At 46.4% G+C, this 24,908-nt stretch overlaps 1 protein-coding gene across 1 annotated transcript in view; it reads left to right on the top strand.

Annotated features, from left to right (window-relative positions):
• The window catches only part of RTN1 (reticulon 1), a 147,143-nt gene that overhangs the window by 76,680 nt on the left and 45,555 nt on the right, over nucleotides 1-24,908 (top strand). The window contains exons 2-3 of the mRNA XM_080394486.1: nucleotides 16,212-16,949; nucleotides 21,336-22,118. Of these exons, the coding sequence (XP_080250612.1) occupies nucleotides 16,212-16,949; nucleotides 21,336-22,118 (1,521 nt within the window). The remainder of the gene's footprint in view (nucleotides 1-16,211; nucleotides 16,950-21,335; nucleotides 22,119-24,908) is intronic.

Below are 24,908 nucleotides of genomic sequence, written 5' to 3'. Positions count from 1 at the left end.
AGAGGGCACGGCATGGCTGTGGTGCAAGAAGGAGCTGTCTGGTCCAGGCAGCAGGACCTGCACAACAGCTCACGTGTTGACCACGTTCCTCTGTCGTTGTGTACATGTTGCTCCTCATGCCCTTTGCTGCTCCAGGCTGAAAAAGCTCCTTCCCTGCAGGAGAGGTGGTAAAACACCTGAGCCATGCAGGGTTCATGACCACCGCCTTCTTCAGGGCTGCGTGTGCATTTGAGAATAGCTCTTTGCCACAGACTCCTCCGCAGGAGCAGAGTTATTTATTCATAGGCATTGGGTGTGCTCTGATAGTCGTTCAAAATTTATTCTAAAAAGAGATTCGCCTTGTGCCTGGCCCTTCCTTCAAAATGGAGTGAGTGTGTTTTTGTACATGGTTAAAAATAGTGTCCCAGAAATTTATGATGGATAAACATGAATGAGGGAAGTGTAGCTCAAATGTAGTAACCTTCACACTCTACATGCAGACAGGTATGTGCGTCTATCCTAGCACTTCTACAATTTCTTCTGTCTCTTTTCACCCATTTCATACTTCAGTCTCTACTTTCTTCTCTAGCTCTCTTGTCCTTTTCCCCATAACTTTGTTTTAATTCTTCTGCATCACTCTTCTTTCCTTTAATTCTTGTTCTGCTCTGCCTGTTTCTGTCTCTTCACATCAGTGTACTTTTCCTCCTCTGCTTTCCACGCCACTCCTGCACGCCCCATCTTTTTCCTCTCTCCCAATACCTCTCCCTTAGCAGTTCTTAGCACTGAGCTCTTCTCCATGTTCATCCTCTTGTCTCTGCATCCTTTTGTGCTTCCTTTCTCAGCTGGTTCCTTCTCATCATCACAACACAAAGTCTATCGGGGATGCTCTGCCCATGTAGCCCTTGGGGCAGACAGGTGCCAGAGATCTCTGGTGCAGTTTAGCTAGCTGGTACAGAGATGGTCAAAACCTTCATGTGAGGTTGCATCAAGCTGACCACCTGTGGTTAGGATGGAAAAGCTTTTTCTGCTCTCCCTCTTGAAGACGAATCTGACCTTGTCTGTAGCTTGGGCAAGACCCACCTGGAGACACCCTGCGGCAGGTCCAGGCAGGAGATGGAGGCTCTTGGTCCCCACAGACAGGGGCCTGACCTGGGTTGCCAGCACAGCCTTTGGCTGGGGAATGGGGATGGCAGCCAAGGAAGGTGTCTCGGTCCGCCCTGGATGTGCAGACAGAAATACCTCACCCGAATGGCTGTTTACACTTGTGATCTTGGTCAAAAGCTGGCAAAAAATCCTTTAGCCTTTATCTGATGTATTTAATTAGATGAAAACACTAAAAAGTGAAGAGTTTGCTCATATATTGTGAGTGTCTTACAGTGACAGATCTGAATGTTTATCCACATGAAGGCCCTTTCACGCTGCAAAACAGTGTTAGATGGCTTCAGGGTAAATAAAAGTCAAGCCATTAAGGGTATAAATAACCAGTCGGAAATAATCTTAATGCCATCTCCTATCCTCAGCTTCTTGTGTCTCTCCTGTTTCCAGTTTTTTAAAGGAGGAGAACATTGGTTATTGTCTTTGAGCAATTTTGGGTCAAGCTGGAAGCAGCGTGGACCTCAGAAGCCCTTTTTGTGTTACAGCCCCGTGGCTGATGTGGACATCTGCTGGCCTCATGGACAGTAAGAGCTGCAGCACTCGAGCCATGTGGCATTTGGCTAAGACATCAAATGCTATTTTAAACTTCCTGAAATTCCTTATTTATTGTGGAAGACCGTTACCTAATAAATTACTTGTATTTAATTTCTGAAACCCAGTTTGCCTCTAGGTAGATGTGTTTAATGGAAGAATGTAGTGACTTGTGCTTTTAGAGCAAGGTGCAGTCTGGTTCTTCATCCAGTCCTCTCTGTCCATCCTCAGCCTTGTCCTGGCTTAATTTCTTGCTTGCTAAGGAATGTGCACTGTTTTAACATTCAACATCAGGAAAAAAAAAATGTTAATGGATCTTTTTAGTAAAAGGGAAATGTTCAGAAAAGTCCAATGCAAAATTTAACCTCTGCCAGGTCATACTTTTAATTCTTGTGAATCATGGAGGTGGAAGGGGCTCAGGTTTTCCTTGTTTGCTTGGGATAACAAAAATGCCCATTGTCTGCATTTAAATTGGAGCATATTTTGTTCATTCACTTCTGGAAAAGATGTAAGCAAATTGCTGTGAAGAAGTGGCTTTAAACAGCAGCTGCTTTGAACAAGCTAGGCCAGTGGCAAGTGGGGTGCAGTTTGCTTTTTGCACTTCACAGCTCAGTGCTGCAACTGATAGCACTGAGGAAAGATAGGGCATGGTTAATCCACTGCCCAGATTGTCAGCTGTTGGGAGCTATGGGGAATGGAAAGCCGTGCAGGCAAAGATGGCTCTTACCTCTGCTGCGCAACTCCTTCCAATATATGGGATTTGGGGACAGTGATTTCTAATAATATTCAATAGGATGTTACTATAGCAACTGTACTATGTATGTGGTGAATAATTTCATGGGCTTAAATCCAACACCCTGGAAGCTAAGATGGGTCTGAGTGTGATTTAGGACTGCCTGTGAACTTCGGTCATGTGGGTGCTATGCTGAAGTGATTGGACTTGGGAAGAACTTAGGGAAGAAGATGAAAGATGCTTCTCTGACTCTTAAGGGAGCTGCAGCCTGTTAGGTGCAGCTGGGCTGGGGTAGGGAAAATAAAGGCCACCCTGCAGAGTCCCCCTGCATGCACCATGTTGCACGTGCTTCCATGAGGGACCCTGATGCACAGCATTTCCCTTTGATATTTGAAGTTTGCTGTAAACCAGATCTGACATTTAGCTTCAGGTCAAATTAAATTGATTTGACCTAGAATGATTTTTTATTGGTTTGTTTTTGTGTTTCACTGAAAAAAAAAATCATTAAAAAAAAAATCTGTTACAGCTCAGTTCCAAGCTGAATTACTTCCCTTTAATTTTCTCTCTAACTTTCTCTCAAACTGAAGTCTCTTATTTGCCCAGATTTCATCTGTAGTGTTAATTTACAAGAGGCAAAATTGGGCTATCAACAGTGATGCCAGAAAAACACCTGGAACTCCCTCCCAGGGCAGAGCTGGAATTAACTCCAGATGTGCTGTAAAGGGCAGATGATGCATGGGCACACCCTGTACTCCCTCTTCCAATTTTCTCCCCTTTTCCATCCAGAAACACACCTTAACATGTAGCCTAATCTTATATCTTAACTTCAAGTCACTGCTCTTTTCTCCCATCCTCTAAGACTGTGACTAATTCCTTCCCTTTGCTGATATTGGTACCACGAGAGTATTTATAGACTGTGACCCTGTTCTCCCCCTCCCATACAATATAAATTTATCTCTGTTATTCCCTCCTCCAGACTGGTCCCAGTACTTGCCCTCCAGTACTTATGCTATCACTGTTGTGTTCTGTAGCTTCTCTGCATTTTTCTGTGCTTTTCCAAAGTGAAGAAAACAAACCACAAAAATACTTTGCTCCTGGTTTATCTGTGCCCTAGAGGACAAGCTACAGATGAATAGTGTGAGTCTCTTGTCCCTGTCCCTGTATGGGACCTCCTTTGTTTTACATTGCAGGGTTAGATCATGAGCCCTTATTTCTTTTGCTGTCTGTTTGTGGGCTACCTCTTGCCTCCTTTAGCGTCCTGCAGGTACTTGGTCATGCTCAGTCTGCAGCACTGCTTAAGCTCTGGGCTTGAATACGCTACATCCCTGAGCACAGTGTCATCCACTGATGCATTTACACTACCCTGGCTGAGGTTTTCAATGCAATGAATGATTAGCCAGTATCTGATACTGCATGTGAAGAACTCATTCCAGGACATCTTAGTGTCTTAATTCCCTTGTTATCACTTGATCCATTTGAATGATTTCCTGTATATACATTGAGTTGATTACCACAGAGGACTGAATGCTAAAAATGCGAGAGTGGAGTTTCCCCACACTCACTACTTTTCCTTTGCTTCCTAAAACCAAGCTTCTAGCCAGGAAGGCTATTAGGTTGTGGGGTTGTTTTGTTTTGTTTGTGGGGTTTTTTTAAGCACAACCTAATGCTTAATCTTAGCTAGTAGTCATGCTCTTCCAAATGCTCTCTGGCTCACTCGCTGTGGTAAACTCACAAAATGGGCTTTTCCTGGAGGGCAGATTTCTTCACTTGCCCTAAAGTTTTCTGGATGTCCCTTTCTATCTCTTTGAAAACAGCAAAAAAACCTGCTTGCCATATTTCTTTTTCTCTTTAGGCATGTTTATCATTTGGGCACAAACCTGTGAGTGAATCAGCAGTATCTGCAGAGGTGTCCTGTCCAGAACTTGATCTAGAAGCTGCTTTCGTTTCAGTTGACGCACTGTACCTGGTGTACCTGCTGGGATTGAAGGGTCCTTGTTGGTGATGATGGCTGCAAATTTGACTGTCACGGAGCTGTCTTACAAAAGTAGCTCATGCTAGAGCCTGAAGGAGAGCTGCCGTGGAGGTCCTGTATTTGTCCTGCCTCCCCAAGCAGGAGCACCTCTACTGTTAGCATTAGAGAGTTGCTTGTGTAGATACTCTTAAAAACCTTCAGTCATTCAGGATCTGAGACCTCCCTGGGCTGAATAGGAAACTTTCAGTGCTTTCTGCCTCTCCTAAGGTCAGGATGGCAGCAAAGGCAGATTTTCAGGTTTGGACTCTTGGATGTTTCACTTAGGGAAGGGGATGTTCTTTGGAGGGAAAAAAAGACCTCCCTGTGATTGAAAAGCTAAATTTTCATTGCAGCTTTTAATAGAAGTCTTCCAGCAGATGTGGGTGAAGCAGTGGTGTGCAATAACGGCTCCACAAGAACTGCTTCAGCAGCACTGTCGGCACACGTATGGGAGATCAAGCAGAGGAGAGCAAGGGGAGAGCTCCCTGCTTCTGCCTTTCACTGCAGCTTCCACGGTTACCTGGCAGCTGACTCTTCCCGTGTGGCAGAGACTCTGGGAAAACTGCATGAGGCATCATGATCTGCGTAATTATCCCCAGCTTTTCACTTGTGAAGCCAAACACCAGGCTGTGCTGCTGAATGCGGAGAGAAGCGCCTGCCAGAGAGGTTGGTCCTGGCGCTGCTGTCAAGCTGCTGCCCCCCTCCTGCTTTAATAACACACAGTAATTCCAGCAAATGGTTAGTTTAACTCAAGGTTGCTCTGCCACAATCTCAGGAGCTTTCAGTAGTGCTTCAAAGGGCAGCCTCTACTGTCTTTAAATCTGCAGAAGACTGTGATTTAGCCACCAACTCTTGACTGTGGGGAGCTGGGTCCCCTTGCAAACAACAGAAGCATAACTTTGCCTTGGCTTTCCTCTGCTCTTCCAGGAAAGTGATGATCAGCAGCTGCCTGCCCTAGAGCAAAGTAATTGCCCTATCCCTGCCCGGCTGCCTGCAGCAGGACAGAAGAGGGCCAGAGCCAAAGATACCCATGTCCTAGTTTCCTTATCCCAGGAAACAGTGGGTGAGTCTGTAGCACTGCTTGTGGGGCTGCCTGCATGGTGCACATGTATTGAGGGGATTGGAGCTGCTCCTTTCCCCCCAGCTTGGGGGTATCTGGGAGCCAGGAGCTCATGGGTGACATCCAGGGTGTCTGTGAAAGGTGCTCAAAGACAAGCCAGCCTGTTGACCAGGCCCCAGCTCACCACAGAGATCCCACATCACCCCTGCAAGCCTTCAAGCTTTGCAAATGAGATGGAGAGCTGCTGAGTAAGGACGGAGCAGGAGCTTCTCCTGGGCTTTCAGGGAAGGCAACAGTCAAACTAACCTGTGATCCTCAAAATCTTAATTGCACCTCTCCTCAGAGTATAGGCTTCAAACTTGCTGGCTGGTCTCCTGGCTGGGTGAATATTTCTGGTGTCACGTGTTGATACACAGGAGGTGGAGGGGTTTGTAGTTGTATCAGTTCTTCACTAGAGTGTAGGGTAGGCTAAATCTCTAAAAACGTCCTTCAGGGAAGTGAGATGTCTGGGGAGGATTTTTCTGTCTCTGCTTAGAGTAAACTCATCTTTTACTGGAGAAAAGACATAGTGGCAGGTAAATAAAAGAGGGAGCTCGAAGGCAAGGACATTTATAGCATTAGTTACAGCACATATGGCCTGATCCTCCTTAAGCAGAGGCTGGAGCCAGCAGGTTGATACTGATTTATGACTGCAGTGGCTCTGCCCCACATTCTGCACTACTTCGAGAGATTTAACTTTTAATATACTTTTGAAAACTCTTGACTGACTTTCAGATGCATCCTTGGTGCCCCCACCTTCTAGAAACAGAGAAATAACTTAACATGCAAGGAAACCACATTAGCACTTGGATCAGAGCCCACTGTCCCACCTGCCTCAGCAGAACCTACCTTCCTTCCTCCCGGCCCCCTCCCCATCTTTTCTGGAACTGCTCATATTTCCTCACTCCTTGATGCTCTTATGTATTCTGGATCTTATTTGATGCTGTACAGGGTCTTTTCTCCTAATGTTTCTATTGCTGCGATAAAGGTAGACACCAGGAGCCAGCATAGCATATGCCAGATCTTTGGTCTTTCTGGTGCAGGTCATGGTGTGATGGGAAAACCCTGGTTGAAAAGAGAGTTAGATGGTGACTTTTGAGCTCTGTCTCTTTGCCTGTGTCAGCCTCACACCACCATATCCTCTCTGACCTAGATTTCCCTGCTCTCCCTTGGGCATTAGATCTGATCCTGATTTGAGGCCAGTAATGCCTTGTCCTCAGACTCTACTTGTTGGTTCCCAGGGCTGAGTACTTCCTTCCCTGGTGATAGTTTTATGCAGGGTAACTCTCTTGCCTTTGGTGCAGTCACTCCTGATTTACCTCAGCCCTCGGTGCCTGACAGATAGTTTTCTCCCTGAATTACCATGCCTGACACATTGCTGTAGGTGTTACGCATTGTCACAAAATTAATTTTCCTCTCGAGAGACCTCAGTGATTTCAGCTGAACTTCATTGCAGTTGTTGCTCTGTCTCCCTGGAAGATTCATGATGCTGGGGGGGGCTTTGACCTTGGGGGATGGGGAGCCAATTGCATGATTGGCTTTCTTCCTTTTTTTTCTCATTTTTAAATAGCTGGATTTCCATGAGATATTGTGGTCAGGTGTGAATGGCATAGGGAAGACTCAGCAGTCTTCCAGATGTGTATCAGGTTCTTACTCAAAGACTTGTATTTCAGCAAAAGCCTTTCTCTGACACTGGCTTTTACCTCCCTGTGGAAGAGCCTGAAGCTGTAGGGTGATGCTTTCTGTCCCATGTTTACTGCAGCATCAAAAGCAGCTGGTGCTGGCATTTTTCTCTTTTCCAGGCTGAGTTTGTATCTGCAGCTGCATGGCTGTTGATTGCTTTACAGCAGTTGTGAAAAGCTGAATTTGTAAGTAACTGAGACCCAGCAGAGGCGGGGCTGGATGGACAGAACGTGACAGGGCCCTGGGGTGGAGGCTGGGCAGGGGAAGAGGGTGTTTCTGTAGGGGATGTTGAAAGAAAACCTGGTCAGAGGTTGGAGAGTGACCAACTGCTGCTGTGTGGTGGTCGGGAGGTAAAAATAGTGATCAGCTGAAGTTGCTAAATCATGTTTGGAGTGGGATTTAGGTATTTTATATCTCAAGGCAAATGAGACTTAGCCAAACACATCTAGATTTTGTGAGATACTTTGGTGTGTAGTGCTCTAAAGGGGGCTGGGTCCCATTTCAAGTCATTGAAAAGCATGGTTTAGGTGCTAATTCACTTCATGCTTTTAATATTTTTGTCGTGGGACTCAGTGGAGTTTGATTGTTCTAGGGGAAATGTGACTACAGTGAAATATGAATGAATTATTCTCATAAGCGTGGTTTAATTATCCTTAGCAAAGTGCATTTGATAGCATTTTAGGCAGTACCTTAGTGTTACTGAACCCTACTGATCACTCATGTTACTTCTATCACAGGAGTGAAAACCTGCTTTTTTCCTGAACCAAATTTTCTTTAAAACTTACTAAATAATATTTTTATCCTTTTCTGAAAATTATGAAAATCTACTGCAGCTGCACTTCTAGCAGAAGCATTTGCAACTTTATGCACATTTTAAACAGTTTTGTGCTCCTCTCAGGGCTTTTTCTTTTTTCTTTTTTTTTTTTTTCTCCCCTCCAGTGTTCCTGATTTTTCATGCATCTAGAGTGCTGGGGAGGGCTGTCACAGACCAGGGTTTTACTTCCAGGTCACATTAGAGCTCTCTGAGACCATTTATTGAAGCAGAAAGCCTGAAGGGTACGTGGGGGTGGAACTGCTGAATCATTTACTACGGGTTCACTTTGCACGCTGGCTGGTTGGATTTGAGGAACCTGCTGAGCATCCTCTGTCAGATGCCATGAGCTCTGTGGGTGTCCATGGGAGCTGAGGATATTCAGCATCATCAAATCAAGCTGTGTTCCTTTGTTTCACTTGGCTTGGTCTGGGGTGCACCACAATATCCACAGTGCCTACTCAGCACGAAAAAGTGGACCCTGATAGCTTTTTGGAGTGGTGCTGGCAGGGAGATGATAGCTGTTGTGGTGCAGAGTCCACAACAACAAAAAAAGATGCTGTTAATAGCCTGCTGGGGTGGTGGTGCCAACAGCACAGCGTGTCCTGCCGTCCCCCAGAGCAGATCTGTCTTAATCTTATTAAAAGCTCATCAATGTTCCCTACACATCCCTCCTGTAGACGGGGCTGTAGCACTCAGCAGCTGAGCCAAGACCTGATCTGTGCCTGCCCAGTTTGGGGAAGAAACAAGTCATCTGGGGCAACAGGAGAAACCCCCAGGCAGGGTCTTGGGGAAGCCACGTGGAAGGACCACGCTTTGGCTTAACACGATGGTGACCTGCCACCAGCTGCTGGGGGGAGCGTCTCAACCAGGCTGCCCCCAAACTGAAGCTCCCAAAAGCGTTAGGGCCTCCAGAGGCTGGACTCTGAAAGCAAATTGTTCCCCGCTGCAGCCTCTGTGCTTATGATGAGATAGTGGGTTGAATAAAGGATGCTCAGCACCAGCAGCCTAAGTTTTCTGGAGGCTGGGATCCCAGCTGACCCCCCCCACACACACATATTTAGTACATGGAGGACTGAAACGGGGGAGCCCAGGAAGTTGAAGCTGCAATACCTGCTTACAGTAGACAGCAAAAGTGTTGGGACTGGAGGCTGTAGTAACTCGTATCTTCTATGAATTGACTTGGGGGAGGGGTTTTACATGCCTCAAAGCATATAATTAACTTGTCTGAGTTTAGGTCTTGCTTTCCATCTCAGGCAGGATGAAGCAGAAGTCACTCCAATGAAGTCAATGTAGTAACTAGAGTGTAAAGAGAATTAAGCCCGTTTTTTCAACCTTGTCCTTTTGCCCTCCTGCCCGGGCAGGAGACAGCACCTGCCTCTCTGCATGGCAGCATTTCCTCTGGCTGCTGCGGGATCTCGAGGGGAAGGATGAACAACTTGCGCAGCTGATGCACTGACTCACTCCTGTCCCCAGGAGCTAAGGCGCAGAGCTGTCCGCTGCTCTGAGGTGGCAGAAAGCAGCCTTCGTGCTGCTCTGAGTTTCCCCAAGCTCTGACTTCAGGACTCATGCAGAGAACCATAATAATAGAGTAAGACCATGTATCCTTCTGATACATCCAGATTTTGTATAGCCACTATCATGCAGATAAATCCCAAAATTACTTTTGGAGTATTGCCATTAATGTTTGCAAATGCTATGACTTGTGGAGTTACATCTTTCCTGCAGTCGGAATCATGAGAGTTCTGGAGGAAAAGAAGTTGCTAACCTGTAAAGTGAGTTTTCAAATCCTGAGCTAAAACAAAGAGCACCATCTCCTGGCAGCCGGGAAGAGCTGGCACTGCTGCGAGGGATGCATGCCTAGTGCAGTTCTCTTGCAAGCAGCTTGCTGCTCTCTGCATCTAACCTATAGCATCTGGAGGTAGGATAGCTCAGGGCTGACAGCTGGCTCTGGCCATTGAGATGGGCTAATCCAGAGGAGACTGAGAGCTGATCCAGTGGTGTTATCCACAGCACAGTGATGCCTGCACTTGGCGTGAGGGATCTCAGCCATTTGGGTTTCAAGCTTTTCTTGAGTTGACACACAAATACTCAAGATATTGAAGTCCCTTGGGTTAGAAAATTCATGGAAGAAGGCTCTTGCAGAATTGAGAGCATGGCTCCCAAGTGGTACACTCAAACATCCCTGAGGGTTGCCAGCCTAATTTGAAGCATTGTGTGATTTGGGATGGGGCAGAGACATGCCTCTGCCACACGTGCAAGCTGCCCTTGCTGCTGCTGGGAGTGGTACTAGTAAAGGATGTTTGGAAATCTGGGGAGCTTTTCTGTGGTTTGAGTTGGACTTGAAATCAAGCAGGGAGGAAGAAGCAGCTTGATTGGGATCTAAGAAGACAGGGTGTACTTTGAATTTGGAGGTAGACTTGGGACTGCTGGTCCATTTGGGTACTGTGAAGAGATGTGGAAAAGTGATAAAATGCTGAACACCTGGAGAAATATGTATATGACTACAGAAGAGAACATAGTAAGGCAATATGAGTTTTAAAAAGGACGGTAACTGAATTGGGAAACTAAAGAGAAACAATGACACATCATGTATCAGGGTCAAAGGAACAAGTCTTTCCCTTTTTTTCTACTTTTTTTTTTTTTTTTAAGGATAAGTTATGAATAAAAAAAGCCAAGGTCAAGCACAGGCTTTTTCCTAGTAGCTGATGACAAAATTGTTGATTTGGTACAGAATAGACAGGGCTGTTTTAACAGCAGCTTTTGTGTTTGGAAGAAAGCAGGAGGATGCATCTATCTGATGGTCATGGATGAACAATAAAAATGAAGGAGAGACTGGAACATGAGCTGTTGTTGTGGGGCTGGGAAACATGGTCTGTGTTGGTCACCAGAGAGGACCTTGAGCTGTAGTTTGATCTCCAGATACAGATGTTTAGGTGGTGGCAAGGTCTGGGCAATGGGGCTCCCCTGCATCACTGCCAGGTGCAATGGGATGCCATGATGACTCCTTGGACAGTCAGCCTTGCTATGAAATCAGCTTTTCTAAGTCAAAGGGTAATTATAAAAAGCTTGGCAAAGTGTTCAACCACCTCCTTGAGCCTTTAAGACAATATAGGATATGTTTTTAAGAGCCGGGCTTTAGTCTCAGTACTGAAAGAATGTCACTGTGTATCCCTGAGCTCTGCGGTGCCTTTGTGAGTCTTGCATCAGAGCAAAGTTGCTGTGCTGGAAAATGCTCATTGCTCTTATCTAAAACCTCAAATCTCTGGATGACATCTAAAGGGCTGCAGTACTGGGAGTGTCATGTGGTCTCAGAGACCTTCTAGCATCATTTGGAGCCAGTCAGACAAGAGTACTCCCCTTGTTTATGGGACTCTGCTTATTATTGTTATCTTTAGTCTATAAATTACCACAGTTCCAAACAGGACAAGGTGGACCTTGTTTCCAGGAGGCTGTGACCTGCATGGACATGAGAGATACCTGGGGAGATCCTGCTCCTGGGAGCTAGCAGTCTTGCAGCAGTGGCATAGCCAGTAATGACTCCTGAGGCTCAATATCCAAAGCAAAATCAGAGCCAACTATTTAAAAGACTTACAGGAATTTGCTGGAAGCAGCTTGCTCACACTATTCTGCTTTTGTCTTGAAAAGGTTGCTGAAACCTTTACTCCTCCAATTGCAACCAAAGAACCTTCCTCTTCTCAGTGCATCTCCAGGCTGTAAAAATAGCATAATCTAATTAAAGATTAGACACCCCCCACCCCCCTTCTGAAAAATTAATAATTTTGACCTAATCACTGACACACAATAAATACCAAACCTCGCATTGCAGGGTTGTCAGCTGTTCTGTAGAACTGAACTTTCCCGTCCTCCTGTGGCTGGCTGGCTGTGCCATTGAAGATCATCAGAGTTGCACGTGAAGATTGAGAAAGGCAGAGTAATGTGAAAACTAGTTATTGTGTTGAAAATTCAACACAGGATTCTGAAGTGATCAATTTTAAGAAGCCTGAGCATACTGTAGTTGGGGGGAAAAATTAAAGTCGGTTTTATTTAATTCTTTCTTGTGTATTATCCTCAGCTAACTTCTGCTTCCCCTTCCAGTGTGCTGCAGCAGTTCAGCTTGCATTGATCCAAATTGGGCTTCAGCTGCCTTTCTTAAATTAAGAGTTACTCTGCATGGAACCAATGATTTCTAAATTATTTCCTGTGTCAGTTGCTAAATAGCTCTAAATCCAGTGCTGTAGGAGCAGATTTCTGGAGCATTCACTTACTTATTCCAAGGAAACTAAACAGTCATTTTCAATTTTTTTTTTTCTGTACAGTTGATGAAAATACATGTAACTTGCTGAGCATCTCAGCTGTGTTCAAATGATTGAATTAGACCCATTACTTCTTAGCTGGTTGCAGGAAGTGAAATTATTTCCCGAGGGCTCATGTTACAAGAAAGCAGGACTGCTGCTCTCAGGCGCTGAATAGCTTTGCTTTACCTGAATTGGCAGGCGAGATTTTGGGCATATTTGAGGGAAATCCAGTTTTTAAAAAAACCAACCCTTTGTAACAAGGGTAAATTCAGATCTGATACTGCCATCCGTTACCAGTGCTATTCAAGGCTTCTCCTTCCCACGGATATTGAACTAAATAAACTTAAAGTCAGAGAGAGAGCATTGCTTAATCACCAGGCTCTGAATACAACTATTCTTCAGCAAAAATCTCAGCTATTACAGGTTTCCATGTCTTTAATAGCCAGCCTAATAGCTGATAGATTCACACTTCCCCAATAAGAGGCAGTTTTACCAGTGGCTTTAAATCATTCCCTGTGGAAATTGAGAGTTTTGTTAAATCCTAGTAATTAGGCAATTTCAGCTGTCTTCAGTGCTTTTGACTCAGCAGTTGCCTTGAGAGTTGGGATCCCTCTATGTTCTGTTAATTCAAACCCTGTCTCTACTGGCCCTTGCACATGGACCTGCTCACACCCCCTTTAACTCTTCGTCTTCCTCCTGAACCCTAGTAAGAAATGCATTTTCTTTTTTCATTGTTATTTCCAAAATCACTGCAGAAAAAAAAAAGGCTTATGATTGACAACGAGTCCATTTTAAATCAGCTCTTGTGTTAACATCTGCTTCAGCAGTGGTTTTGTACTATTTGAAAATGTGAAGCAATGTTTCTGTTGATGACTATTTCAGGGTGGGTTTTTTTCTTTCTGCTGCTGAATAACATAAAGAATAGGATGATATTTTCCCAGGTTTTCTTTATCACAGTGGCTCTCCTGCGAGCTCTCCTGGCCAGCTATAACTCCTGCTATGAAACACCTGACACAAATGCATTAGAAACCCTTTCACTGCTCTATTGATCAGCATTACTAAGTGCTGCAAATGCATGTGCATCTGGCTCGCATATTCTGTGGACAAAGCCAAAATGAAAGCTGCAAACAGCATCTATGAATATTGGCTTGACAGCAACTTCAATCTCCTTTGACTATGTTTGTGCTCCCTCTTTACTAGCAATGGTGTGATATTTGTAGAAATGGATTTTTGCTCACTGATGGTGTTGTGACTGTATTTTTCATGAGCACCCAGAGCAGAAAGTATTGCACAGCCATCTTGAGCTGGTCCAAAGCACTCAGAATCGATGGGACTTTTCTAGTGAATTCAGTGGGCTTTGGATCAGGTCCAGTAGGCACTGAGGAATCATCTAATGAAAGAGCAGCCCTGAAACCCCATGATTTAGACAACCACTCAGCCAGCACAAATTGTAAATTACAAACAGCAGATACTGGCAGCAACAGGCATGAATAGTCCATAGTCAGCAATTCACAGCATGAAATATGTTGGCATAAAAAATGCATCAGGTAATTCCAGCTAACCAACACATTTGTAAAAATTCAAGCCTGTTTATGGATAATTTTCAAAAAGGCAAGTTCAGCAAGAAAAATACTTGCAAGGAAGAGAACCTATCCCTTCCTAATAATTTAGGAATGTTTTTTGGGCATGAGCTGGCCTTCTGAGGCACTGGATAACGTCAGGTAGGACCTGATGTGGGTTCTGGGCAGCCCTGCTTAGCCCTTATTCTGCTTTGGTTTCGCTGTGGTTTTCCACTTAGGCTCTGTTCTCATGTACCTTTGCTGATGAGTTGGAGTCGTTTGGAGCAGTGAGGATGAGAACTGCCTGCAGAGCATTACAAAAAGATCTTGCACCCCTGAGTGAGCTGGCAAGAAAACAGAAGGTGAAATTTAGAGTTAGGTAAATGTATTATGCAGAGGGGAAAAAAAAAATTCCAAATTCACATGTGTAGGAAGAGTCTCCGCAGTGACCCTGTCTGCTCTGAAACAAGATCTTGCTTTGATCATAAATATTTCTATGAAAAGTTCTATGCAGTGCTACGTAGTTGTGAGGAGAGCAAACTGGAGGCTGGGAATGGCTGGGAATGGTGATAATTTTTCGCTTGCTAGCTATAGCACCCCTTGCTCAGTGCTCTCATATGGCAAAGACAGCTGCCACAAATCCTTAGCTGTGAGCTGTTGGGGTGTGGGGCTGGAGCTGCTGTCAGCATCATGCGTGCAGTAGCAGATTAGCAGTGAGGGCTGGCGGGGGACCAGCAGCACCCAAAGTTAGCGAGGACGGACGCATAGGAGCTGGTAGTGTAGGTAGGCTGAAAAGCAAGCTGTGGCACTTTTGGGTTGCTTTTTCCCTATGCTACCAGGTTTCCCCTTGTAAAAGGAGCAGCATGCTGTTTCCACCCTAAAGGTGATCCAGGGAAGAGAAGTTGCTTGCAAGTCATCATAGCACTGAGAGATGCAAAAATATGGTGAGGGAAATGGTCATTCTGCCTTTGTGCAGGGCTTGGGTTGTGCATGTCAAGCCAGCAAGGTTGTGCAGTAAAATCAAGCCAGCAGCTACACACTAAGCAGTGTTAAGGGGGAAAAAAATGGCTCACTAAATGAGCAGCACGTGCCTAATGCATAGAGGCCCATGGGGAAAAAGCAGTTGTGATGGTATTTAGAGATGGTATCATTATGTATGTGCAAGGAGAAAGAAAATAACCAAATGCAAATAGCTCAGGAGCTTTCATGCTACATTTCCAGCTTCTGGCTTTGCAGCTGAAGTAATGTCCATTTAATACTAACTTTTAAGTTTGCATTGCATGTGGTAGCCCAGGACACAGCACATGTGGAGCACATCAGGAGCCTCACATCCCTTGCAGGGTGATAAGCAGAGGCTGGAGAAAGCCATCCAGCCTCTGAGATGCGGCGTGCATCAGCACTTAAGCAGTTAACAGGCTGCTGCCTCCCTATAGGCACCAGCTCCTACAGACATCAGCTTTGTTCCTTTAGATCCCCATTCCCTCAGCCCCTATAAAAATTTCCCTTCCCGCCTCCCTCATGGGGGATCTTTCTGTTCCAGTCATCGAGCTTTATATGAATGCTGCAAATTGAGACTGGCCATTGTTTGTAATTTAATTAGTGTCATCCCCAGGAACTTAAAGCATGACAGAGGGAATTAGAGGTAGTGTATGAAAATGATGCATGGGCGTGGGTAGAGGTTTAACCACTACCATGCTGGCATGCTTTGTAGGTGGTGTACACAGGATAAGGCTTTCTGAGCATGTGGAAATTGCTAAATGAGGATGTTTAGTCTCTGCCCTGGTATTTCACAAATTTGGGGTGCCTATTCTTAAAAGAGAAAATGAAATCTAAAGCTGCCTACCAATTTTCCATCTCAATTTCTGTCCAGCAGAATTTTTATTCCTTAATGAAAAGTTTCCTTAGGGTGAAACTCCTCCATGTCTCTGTATTAAAAAACAAAATTACATATTTTTTCTCAGGATTGTTCTTGTATTGGAAATCAGTTTATTTTTAAGGATGTGGGACGGTGAGCCCCTTGAGTCAGATTGTGAGGAAGGTTGTGGGATTGTCATCACTGGAGATTTTTATGCGCAGGCTGGGCAAACATTGGCAGGGAACTATTAGCAGTTATCATGATGGTTATAGCTATTTTAAGATAGAACAGCAGCTGGAAGCCTTGTCTGACAGATGTGCCACTATGTTGCCTGAAGGTATAGTGAGAGACAGTCCCAAAGAGCTCTCAAGCAAAGCCAAGCCTGGTGCACAAACCGAATCTAAAATCAGCAGGGAGTGAGTACAGCTTTGCAGACAGATTGATGCATGCAGACACTTGTGTCTTCACTGTGCATCATTTTTGTGTCTTTGCTTTAGGTGTTGCAGCCTCATCACACCTCTTTGACTACAGCTCCACTGCCAACGGGGGTGACAGCTCCTTCTACACCTCTCTGATCTCCGATATCCACTACACCACCCCACGGGACTCCACCTATTTCACGGGCATTTATCAGCAGGAAAACAGCCCCATTCCCTGTTCGGGCAGCACAGAGGGGTTTAACATGCTGGGGCATCCTGTGCAAGATGCGACTGGGTTTGATTCCCATGGCTTGCTTAGCTCAGATTCAGGAATAGAGATGACTCCTGCAGAATCTACTGAAGTTGATAAAACCTTAGCAGATCCCATGAAAGCAGAAGCTTATAAATACATGGACATAAGTAGATCAGAAGAGATAAAATACCAAGAAAAATATGACCCTGACTCAGAAGATGAGAGGCCAGGCCTTATCGATAAGTACCAGGGAATACCCACCAGGTCCAGCCACACTCCTGAACCTCAGCGGGTGGCTTCACAGAACATGAAGGCAGCCAAAGAGCAAGACCTGCTTGAAGACATAAGGCCTGGAGATCAGCACAGTGCCTCTGTGGTTACAGTCCCCGTAAAGATCACGCTCACTGAGACAGAAAGCACCTGGGAAGCTGCCAGCAAAGAGTCGAGCCCAACTCAGACAGAGAGCAGCCTGAAGCCGAGTCATGAAGTGGTACCAACAGTGACGGTGTCAGAGCCAGAAGATGACAGCCCAGGATCTGTCACACCACCATCCTCTGGCACAGGTAATGCTGGTGCATGGCACTGGGTTTTTTGGTATTCAGAGAGTGGTTGCAATTGCAGCCCTGCACGCTGGAGAATTACAATGGGTTTGTGGCCTTTGTCTAAGGACATGTGAGCAGACATTAATGTAATGGGTCTCCGTGGCTGGAGATGTTTCTGCTCTACTTGGGCACCACTTTGCATTGCTGAACCAAAGAGGGATGCAAACTGTGCTGTCCATTGCTAACACCCTGCTCAGGATGGGCTGCCCTTTCTGTATTAACAGAGGGGAAGACAGGGCTGGGGATCCACAGAAATAAATTGCTGAGAGCTGCTCAGGAGCACTGGGGTCGGATCCAGGCTTGTTGAGCCCGGTCCCCCCGGGGTCTCTTCTCAAAGGGAAGTTGTGAGCTGGCAGGTGTCGTTAGGGATATCATCAGCCAGACAACAGTTTGGACTGCTGGTGTCTTTGGGGTCTCTTGGTCACCCTGGCTGGCCACACTCCCCAGAGGAAATGAGGTGTGTGGGACCAGGATGCTGCAAAAGACTGGGTTGATCTTTTTAAATTTTAATAGCTGTTTTAACACCTCTGCTCTTGCAGAGAATAAGGTTAAATTGTTAAAAATAAGTGCTGTTTTCAAGTGAGAGTGCTGCTTTTAGAAAGTGCTGAGGAGGGAAATGTCACCTCCTTTACAAAGGGGACTGGAGGGACAAAGGGCCAGTCTCTTTTAAAGGCTCCTGATTTCTGTTGGGGGAGCCACCAAAAGCCTATGTTTATACATTTTCTTACTGATTACTGCAGTAGTACATAATACCTATTCCTCATTTTCCCTATTATACACTGCTAAAATATGAAAGTGGCGTCATGTTTTAAAAAGGAATAGAGCTCTTTAACAGGAAACAAATTTTTCAGCCTTGAAATTAAATCTCAGTGTCCTGGATCAAAACCCCTTGACAATGAACATTTAAGATTTGACAGTGAACATCCCCAAGCTGAAATTTCCCTTCCTTTGATAGCATCTATAAATATTTAAAAATCAACTGGAATTTCTTTAAAATGGCAGTCTGGGATTTCCACCCACAGTAATGCCCACCCTTACAGAAATATAGTTCCTATCCAAAACAGAGTGTGCATTTGTACGGGGGGAAAAAAAAAAAGAAAAGAAAAGAAAGACATAGAAAGCATCAACCATAGCTGTGAGTTTATTCTGCCTGTATCAGCCAGAAACTTTAGATAATAAATAGACTTTAGAGTCCCATTTTTCTTCTTTTATTTGACTGGCTGACATCACACGCTACTTCTGAGGCATGCCATGTTTTATCGATTTACACTTTTTGCACTACAAGGTAATTAAGAACTCCAGGCACTAATTATTATTTATTCAGCCTTTGGCGACTGTTCAAGGCTGCCTTCGTGACACTTGGTAACAGTTTCCCATCCAAACAGCTGAACAGTGTGCGGCTGAGCCCCATGGCTACTGCATTACTGGGAGGTACTGGTGTGGCTGGTGTAATTATCAGCACAGAAATGTTCCTTTCCGTGGGCAAAGCTGATCCCCAGTGCTGCCTAAACAGCCCTGGGAGGTCTCACCACCTTGCATTGGGCTGCTGGAAGGCTAGCAGCACTGCTTTTCTGTTGCATTAAGGAAAGAAGCAGGCATCTTCTTTTAGAGGCCTGGCTCCTGCAGGGTGTTTTCGCTCACCCATTTCCCGCAGCTGAGGACACGCTGTGCCCGGACTCCGCGTTCATAAGCAAGGAAGAAATATAAAACCTGCCCTAGGTATTTGTACTCAGTGACCCAGCAAAGCTGTCGCTCCTAGATACCCTTCAGCCATTCTGGCGAAGCCCCCAGTTCCCTCCCGCTTGGATCAGGACTTTGGAAAACTGTTTTTAATTACTGGCCATCATCGTTCTGGGGAAGGTAGACATGGACTGTTCATACGCTGTGCTGGCACTGAAAGGCTGTGGGTATTTATATGCTGCCCCATGCCAGCAGTAAATGTGACACCCTGCTGGTGGCCACAGTGGACTTTTTGTTCACAAGGTAAATGCCATGGCTGAGAGTTACTAACGTGCCAGTGCGGGCAGGAGTGGGGTGAAGCTGCGGGACTGTGCGTTGCTGCGCTACAAGGGCTGGCGGTCACATGCCTGTTTGGACACGTGCCGGATTAAGTCATTGCTCGGGGAGAAAATGTTCACATGCGGTAATGCAGGAGAGTGGCACAGCTCACGCGGGCTTCCTGCAGCTGGAGAAAAAGAATGCACAGGTTCCTGCTCAGCATGGCCAATGCAACAGGAACTTCCCGGCATCCAGACAGGAGCGTGTCATAACAGTCCCAAACACCTTAATCCTGTCTGTGGCCATAGCCTGAGTTGCAGGAGGACTTTCTCATGCGAGAGAGATGTGTTACAAGAGAGCTGTTTTGTCAGAGGAGCTGCAGACATGCCTACTATATGTGCTAAAAATTGGCGATGATGTGTATTGGCAGATGCACAAACCAAAATTGCTTGGAGGGGTGTGAGGAGGTTATTTTTCTTGACCGTTTCCCAGCAGGACGCCATGGCTTGTGTGCTGTCATTAAAGCTTCCCCTTCTACCTGATTTATCTTGGGGAAGGCATATGATCAAAAAGAAATCAGCTATGTTATCACCATGAGAAATTAAGTCAGGAAATATCCAGAAATAGTGGTTTTATCCCAGGTCATGTCTGATACAATCTCTTTCCCACCCTTTGTTGTGGAGGAGGTTCCAGAGGTGGCCAGTGCAGCTGGGTGGGCTCGGGGAGTCAGTACCAGTGGCTGCACCCAAGGCAGGGCTGGGCTGAAGGCAAATACCCACTGGGAGCAAGTGCAGGTCAGCTTGGGGCTCCCCACCTGCAACCGAGGGGCTGGAAACCTTCCCCCGCTCTGCTGCGGTCCCAGACATGTGGATGCAGGTGGTATCCTGCCGTGGGCCTCTGCCAGCAGCAGGAGAAAACTTGGGGGTCTCTTTTCCTTGAACCCTCACCACGTGCAATACCACTTGGTGAGCCCTGTCATTTTAATAACGTTATCAAATCAGTGAGCAAGCACTCAGGAGTCCAAAGGACACTTTTCCATGTGTGCTTGATGGCTCTTTCAATGTGATGGGGGAACTCAGCTCCACCGCCCCCCCTCCCCCCCTCCCAAAAGGGAGGGTCTTGCATGTGGATGGTAACGATTTCTGGGTCAGTGAAGGGCAAGGTGGAAACCTGTGACCGGGAGGTGGCCATGGCCAGGCAGCAGCAGGGGACTGGGTGCCAACTGCTGCCATGGTCCCCCTTGCCACAGACAGACTCAGGTGGCTTGGCTGCCCTTGCTGCCGCTGCACCAGGTGTAGTCTGGGGTTGAGGCTGGCTGATGCTCTGTGACTGATCAAGGGAAGCCGGTTCCCCATGCGGTAACTCAAACCAGCTGCTGGTGCACCTCGGCCTGCCTCTGTTGCCTCTTACGGTGAACACTTCACATGCAGTTTTACATTCTTTGTTATTTCATTACAAAATCCCACGTGGTGTAGTGATACACAGGGAGGCAGAACAGGTGGGAAGTCTGGTGCTGGGTTCCCTTCTAGTATGGGATGTGGGCTCCTTGCTAGCCCTGGGTGACCAGCCACCCTTTTCAACTGCTCATTTTCACTCTTTGAGTGTATCTTCTTCCAGCGTGAGCCAGAAAACGCAGAGGATTTTTTTGGTTTCATATTCTGGGTGAAAAGTTGGTCAGTCATTATTTTGGTTCATGTAGTTCTCAATGATATTAAGAGTTACAGTGGAAAAAAATTAATTTCATTCTTAGACCTGACTGAGATAAAAAGAAACTGAGAATTCACCATCCACACCCACCCCTCACCAAAAAAAAAACACCCAAACACAAAAAAACAAACACCTGAGAAAAGTTTCTGACCTGGAACTTGCCACACCTGAAAGTTAAAGTTTGACAAAACTAGTAACTACGTAGCGGTCGGAGCCCACCAGCCCTGTGTGGGTGTTTGTCCCCAGAGGAGACCTGTATCCACTGCTGACAGTCAGGTGCTGTCACATGTGGCCTGAGCCCACATTCCTTGTGACTGGTGGTTTTCCTGGTGAAAACCATACTGCTGAGCCACTGGCCAAGCACTGACCAGCACTGTCTTGTTGCCTCAGTTTTTTCCTCAGTACATGATTCTGATGATAGTGCTTTTTTAACGAGTACACGCATGGGAAATGCTCTGTAAGGACAAGCTGTTATTACTGTTAGTCATCCCAGACAGGGAGGCTTTCTGTCTGTGTTACCAGCCCTGCTAGAGGGATCTGTGCTGGCATGAAATCTATTGTGTTTGTTGCCTAAGCAGCCAGAAAATCTCATTCTTAACAATTATTTTCTATCTTTTTCTCCCCTTTCTTTCCGGGTGGCAGAACCGTCTGGCTCAGAATCCCAGGGCAAAGGCAGCCTGTCAGAGGATGAGCTCATCAGTGCCATCAAAGAAGCAAAAACCTTTTCCTTTGAGACCCCAGAGATGCAGCAGTCACCAGCCCTTTCCACTGAGAAGAGAGACCAGCGGGTGAAGCCTGGGCGCCCCGCCGTCTCCTCACCCCTGGATAATGAAGCCAGCAGTGCTGAGTCGGGGGACTCTGAGATCGAGCTAGTCTCGGAGGACCCATTGGCTGCTGAGGAGGTGCTGCACTCCAACTACATGACCTTCAGCCACATTGGAGGGCCCCCTCCATCACCCGCCTCCCCCTCCATCCAGTATAGCATCCTGCGAGAGGAAAGGGAGGCTGAGCTTGACAGCGAGCTCATCATCGAGTCCTGTGATGCATCATCAGCCTCTGAAGAGAGCCCAAAGAGGGAGCAGGACTCCCCTCTGATGAAGCCCATGGTCATGGACATTATCAAGGAAGAGAATGGCTCACGCACTGACATCTCAGACTATGAAGCAACTAAGATGACAGAGAGCAGGATGAACAGGGAAAACCTGGCAGAATCTACGTCCTACCTGAAATGCTCCTTTGTTGCACCAAAAGTAGGTGCTGAGCCCCCAACCTCTGCTGTCAGCACTGCAGAGCTGGAGGAAAGAATAGTCCTGAAGAAACCCATTGAAGAAACTGTTGTTAACCAAAGTAAAGTATCTTCCAAGGACTCTGGCAAAAGAAGTACCTTGGCTTCACCCCTACTGCCATTTTTAAATAAGCAGAAAGGTAAATGCAGATGTTTATGTTGGTTTTTGCAGTGCTGCTGAGAAGGGGAGGAGGGAGAAGGGAGAGGTGCCTGTTTCTTGCAGGGGAGATGTTAATAGTGCAGAGCAGGGGGAGCTGCTGGCACTGGATAACCTCAGCTCAAAGCTGGACACACCTGTGCCAATGCATGCGTCATCTCAGATCTTCCCATCTTCTTCTTTTTCTCTTTTTCCTTTCTTTTAGGAAAAAAAAATAAATACCTGCAATAATAATTTTTAGGCTTAAGCATATAGATGCTGGATCAAGCAGGAACCCTGGTAACATAAGGCTGATTTGTATGTCAGGCATCTGGAGGACAAAGAGCAACAAATGATCATTTTTCCTTTGAAATACTACCTGCCTTGCCCCAGGGAAGGGATGCAATCAGCGAGATGGTCCTGCCCCTCCCAGTGATGAGATGCGAGGATCATGTTTTTGAGGATACTTTTAGGAAAAAAAAATATTCGGAGGAGGAGAGGGGTTGAGTTTGCTGGGTCTGGGTGTTTCTGAAGCTGGTGCAGCTTAAATCTCTCATGGTGGCTGACACTCGCCATCCTGAATAATGAGGGGTTTGTGTATGCTTCCAGGCTAGTGCAGGGAGGTGGGCAGTTTGGGGGTGCTCATCTGGGCCTCCTGTGTGCCTCTCTGAAAGCCCCTTCCCTAATCCAGCTGTGGGAGGGAGAATGGCAGGACACTTCTGTGGTACTCAGGTGAACTCAAGGGCACTTTTCTGCCTGTGGGATCCCTTCAACACCAGTGTAGATCCAGCCAGGATTAGGCTTGCTGTGCCAGGCACTGAGGTCGGACTGGACACCCCCCCCCCCCCAGACCCCTAGAGCTGTCACCAGCTTTTGGTCTGAGCTAAACCCTGAGGACTAAGGGGCAGCATGCGGTCACTGCACACTGACACTGCCAGGGGTCCCTGCAGCCTGTAACTGGCTTAGTTCACAAGGTGTGCAAGAGAAAAAGGCATTTTATTCTTTGCAAGATGCCAGATCTAAGTAGCCAGGACCTTTGCATGCCTCTGGCTTTGTAGGCTGGCGTGGGAGGGAGGGACACTAGGCTGCCCCACGCCTGCCCTGCTCCTCCTTTGCCATCTCCCCCGCTTGGCTGGGGGGCAGCGGCTGTCTACAGCTCTTCTGTCGGATGTTGTTTTACAGTTCATAGAGCTGCTGCTTCCTTGCAAACAGCTGGATAGAGGTGGAGGGAGGGCGAACCCCAACCCTGCTTCTTAGAAAGCATCTGTTTCCTCTCTCCGCGTTTGTGCAGACATTTTACCACATGATGGCCTGGAGACATGGCAGAAGCATTTACGTGGCACACTTTTACAACTGATTTTATCTAGTGCAGTGAACCCAAGTGTGCGAGTCTAGTCAGGAACCAGTCCAAACTTGCATGATGTGCTGAGGACAGCAAGATCTGCAGTGCAATAAATATCTTAATGATTACATTCTTAGCAGTAGTGAACTAATGACATTAATAGGCTGAATAAGAAACATCATTATTGCTGGTGATATATTTTCCTGCCAGATTCTCAGAGCTCGCAATGTCACAATGTGCATCTCTTAGCTCCCTCAGAAGTAGGATGAGCTCCAACCATTTCTTTCTCCCTCCCCAGATTCCTCTTTTGTAGGACTGGCCCAAGCCTTGCCCAAACCCTAGAAGCTGTAGGGCTGATTGAATTTACCTCCCGCACCCTTCCTGCAGCATCTGGCATTGGGTCTCTGCAACCACGTTGTGGTCTGTGTGTTGTTCTGGGCAGATGACTAACAATTTGGTCTTGGATTCTGGAAAGTAGTTGGGGAATATCACATGGACAGCTAGTTGCCTGTCCTTCAATGTTGAGATTTCAGGCCCTATTACACTTCCCAGTCCCCCTCGATTGTGTTCAGATTTTTTTGGCCTATCTTTTGTGTCTCATTTAATTTCTGTCATTGGCTAAACTTGATGCTAGCAGAGGCTTGTTTTTATATGGCAATCAGAGAAAACCCCTGTACGCGTGAGCAGATTTTCTCCCTGCATTGCAGTGTGTCCACGTTTCCTGTCTGTATTCCCGTAGGACAGAAGTGGTATGAGCTTTTCCTCCGGGACAGACGCAAGACAGCTAATTACTATTTGGTGGTGCGTAAAGGAGTATTTCAATACGTGCTTTCCTCCCTTGAGATGCTGCAGTGCCTAAGGCAAGGAAAACAAAAACATAAAACCTCTCAAGAAGGTTATTTCTAAAACTTGTGTAACTTTTTAAAGCTGATTTCAAGGTGGCATCAAGGTAAAATATGAATGATAGCAGGGTAAATATGAATGAAAGCAATGAAAATATGAATGAAGCATGACTGCCTTCCAGTCATGGGTATTTGCTGCAGGGGTTGCTGTCTCTGGGTGCTAGTTACATTTTTATATTGAAGGTGGAGTGTGGTGCTCTTCTGACCTGAGAAAGGAGAGCTTGTCCCTCAGAGTTCACATGAAACCCTTCAGTGTTTTTTCAGTTATCAGAGGTGAACTGGGGGATCTGTTAATTGGCAACCCCTGTGGGTCCTCCCAGGCTCCATCAGCCTGGAGCTGCATTGGCTGGCAGGGAGATGATGCGGCAGAGCACATCCAAGGGGTCAGAGACTGCCTTCACAGCATCAGCTTGAGTTCTTGGCAGAGCTTTACATCACATCATATGTGTCATGCCCACTCGGATGTACCTGGCAGGCATTTGGCATGGGCCACGCTCAGCCAAAGTGATGAGAATAGAGGGAGATGGGTCAGAGCTGCACAACGGACGTG

This window comes from Falco punctatus (genome assembly GCF_963210335.1).
Source record: "Falco punctatus genome assembly, chromosome: 7".
NCBI lineage: Eukaryota > Metazoa > Chordata > Aves > Falconiformes > Falconidae > Falco > Falco punctatus.
Note: the sequence above shows the minus strand (reverse complement) of the source record. Positions and strands in the feature narration are given on the sequence as shown.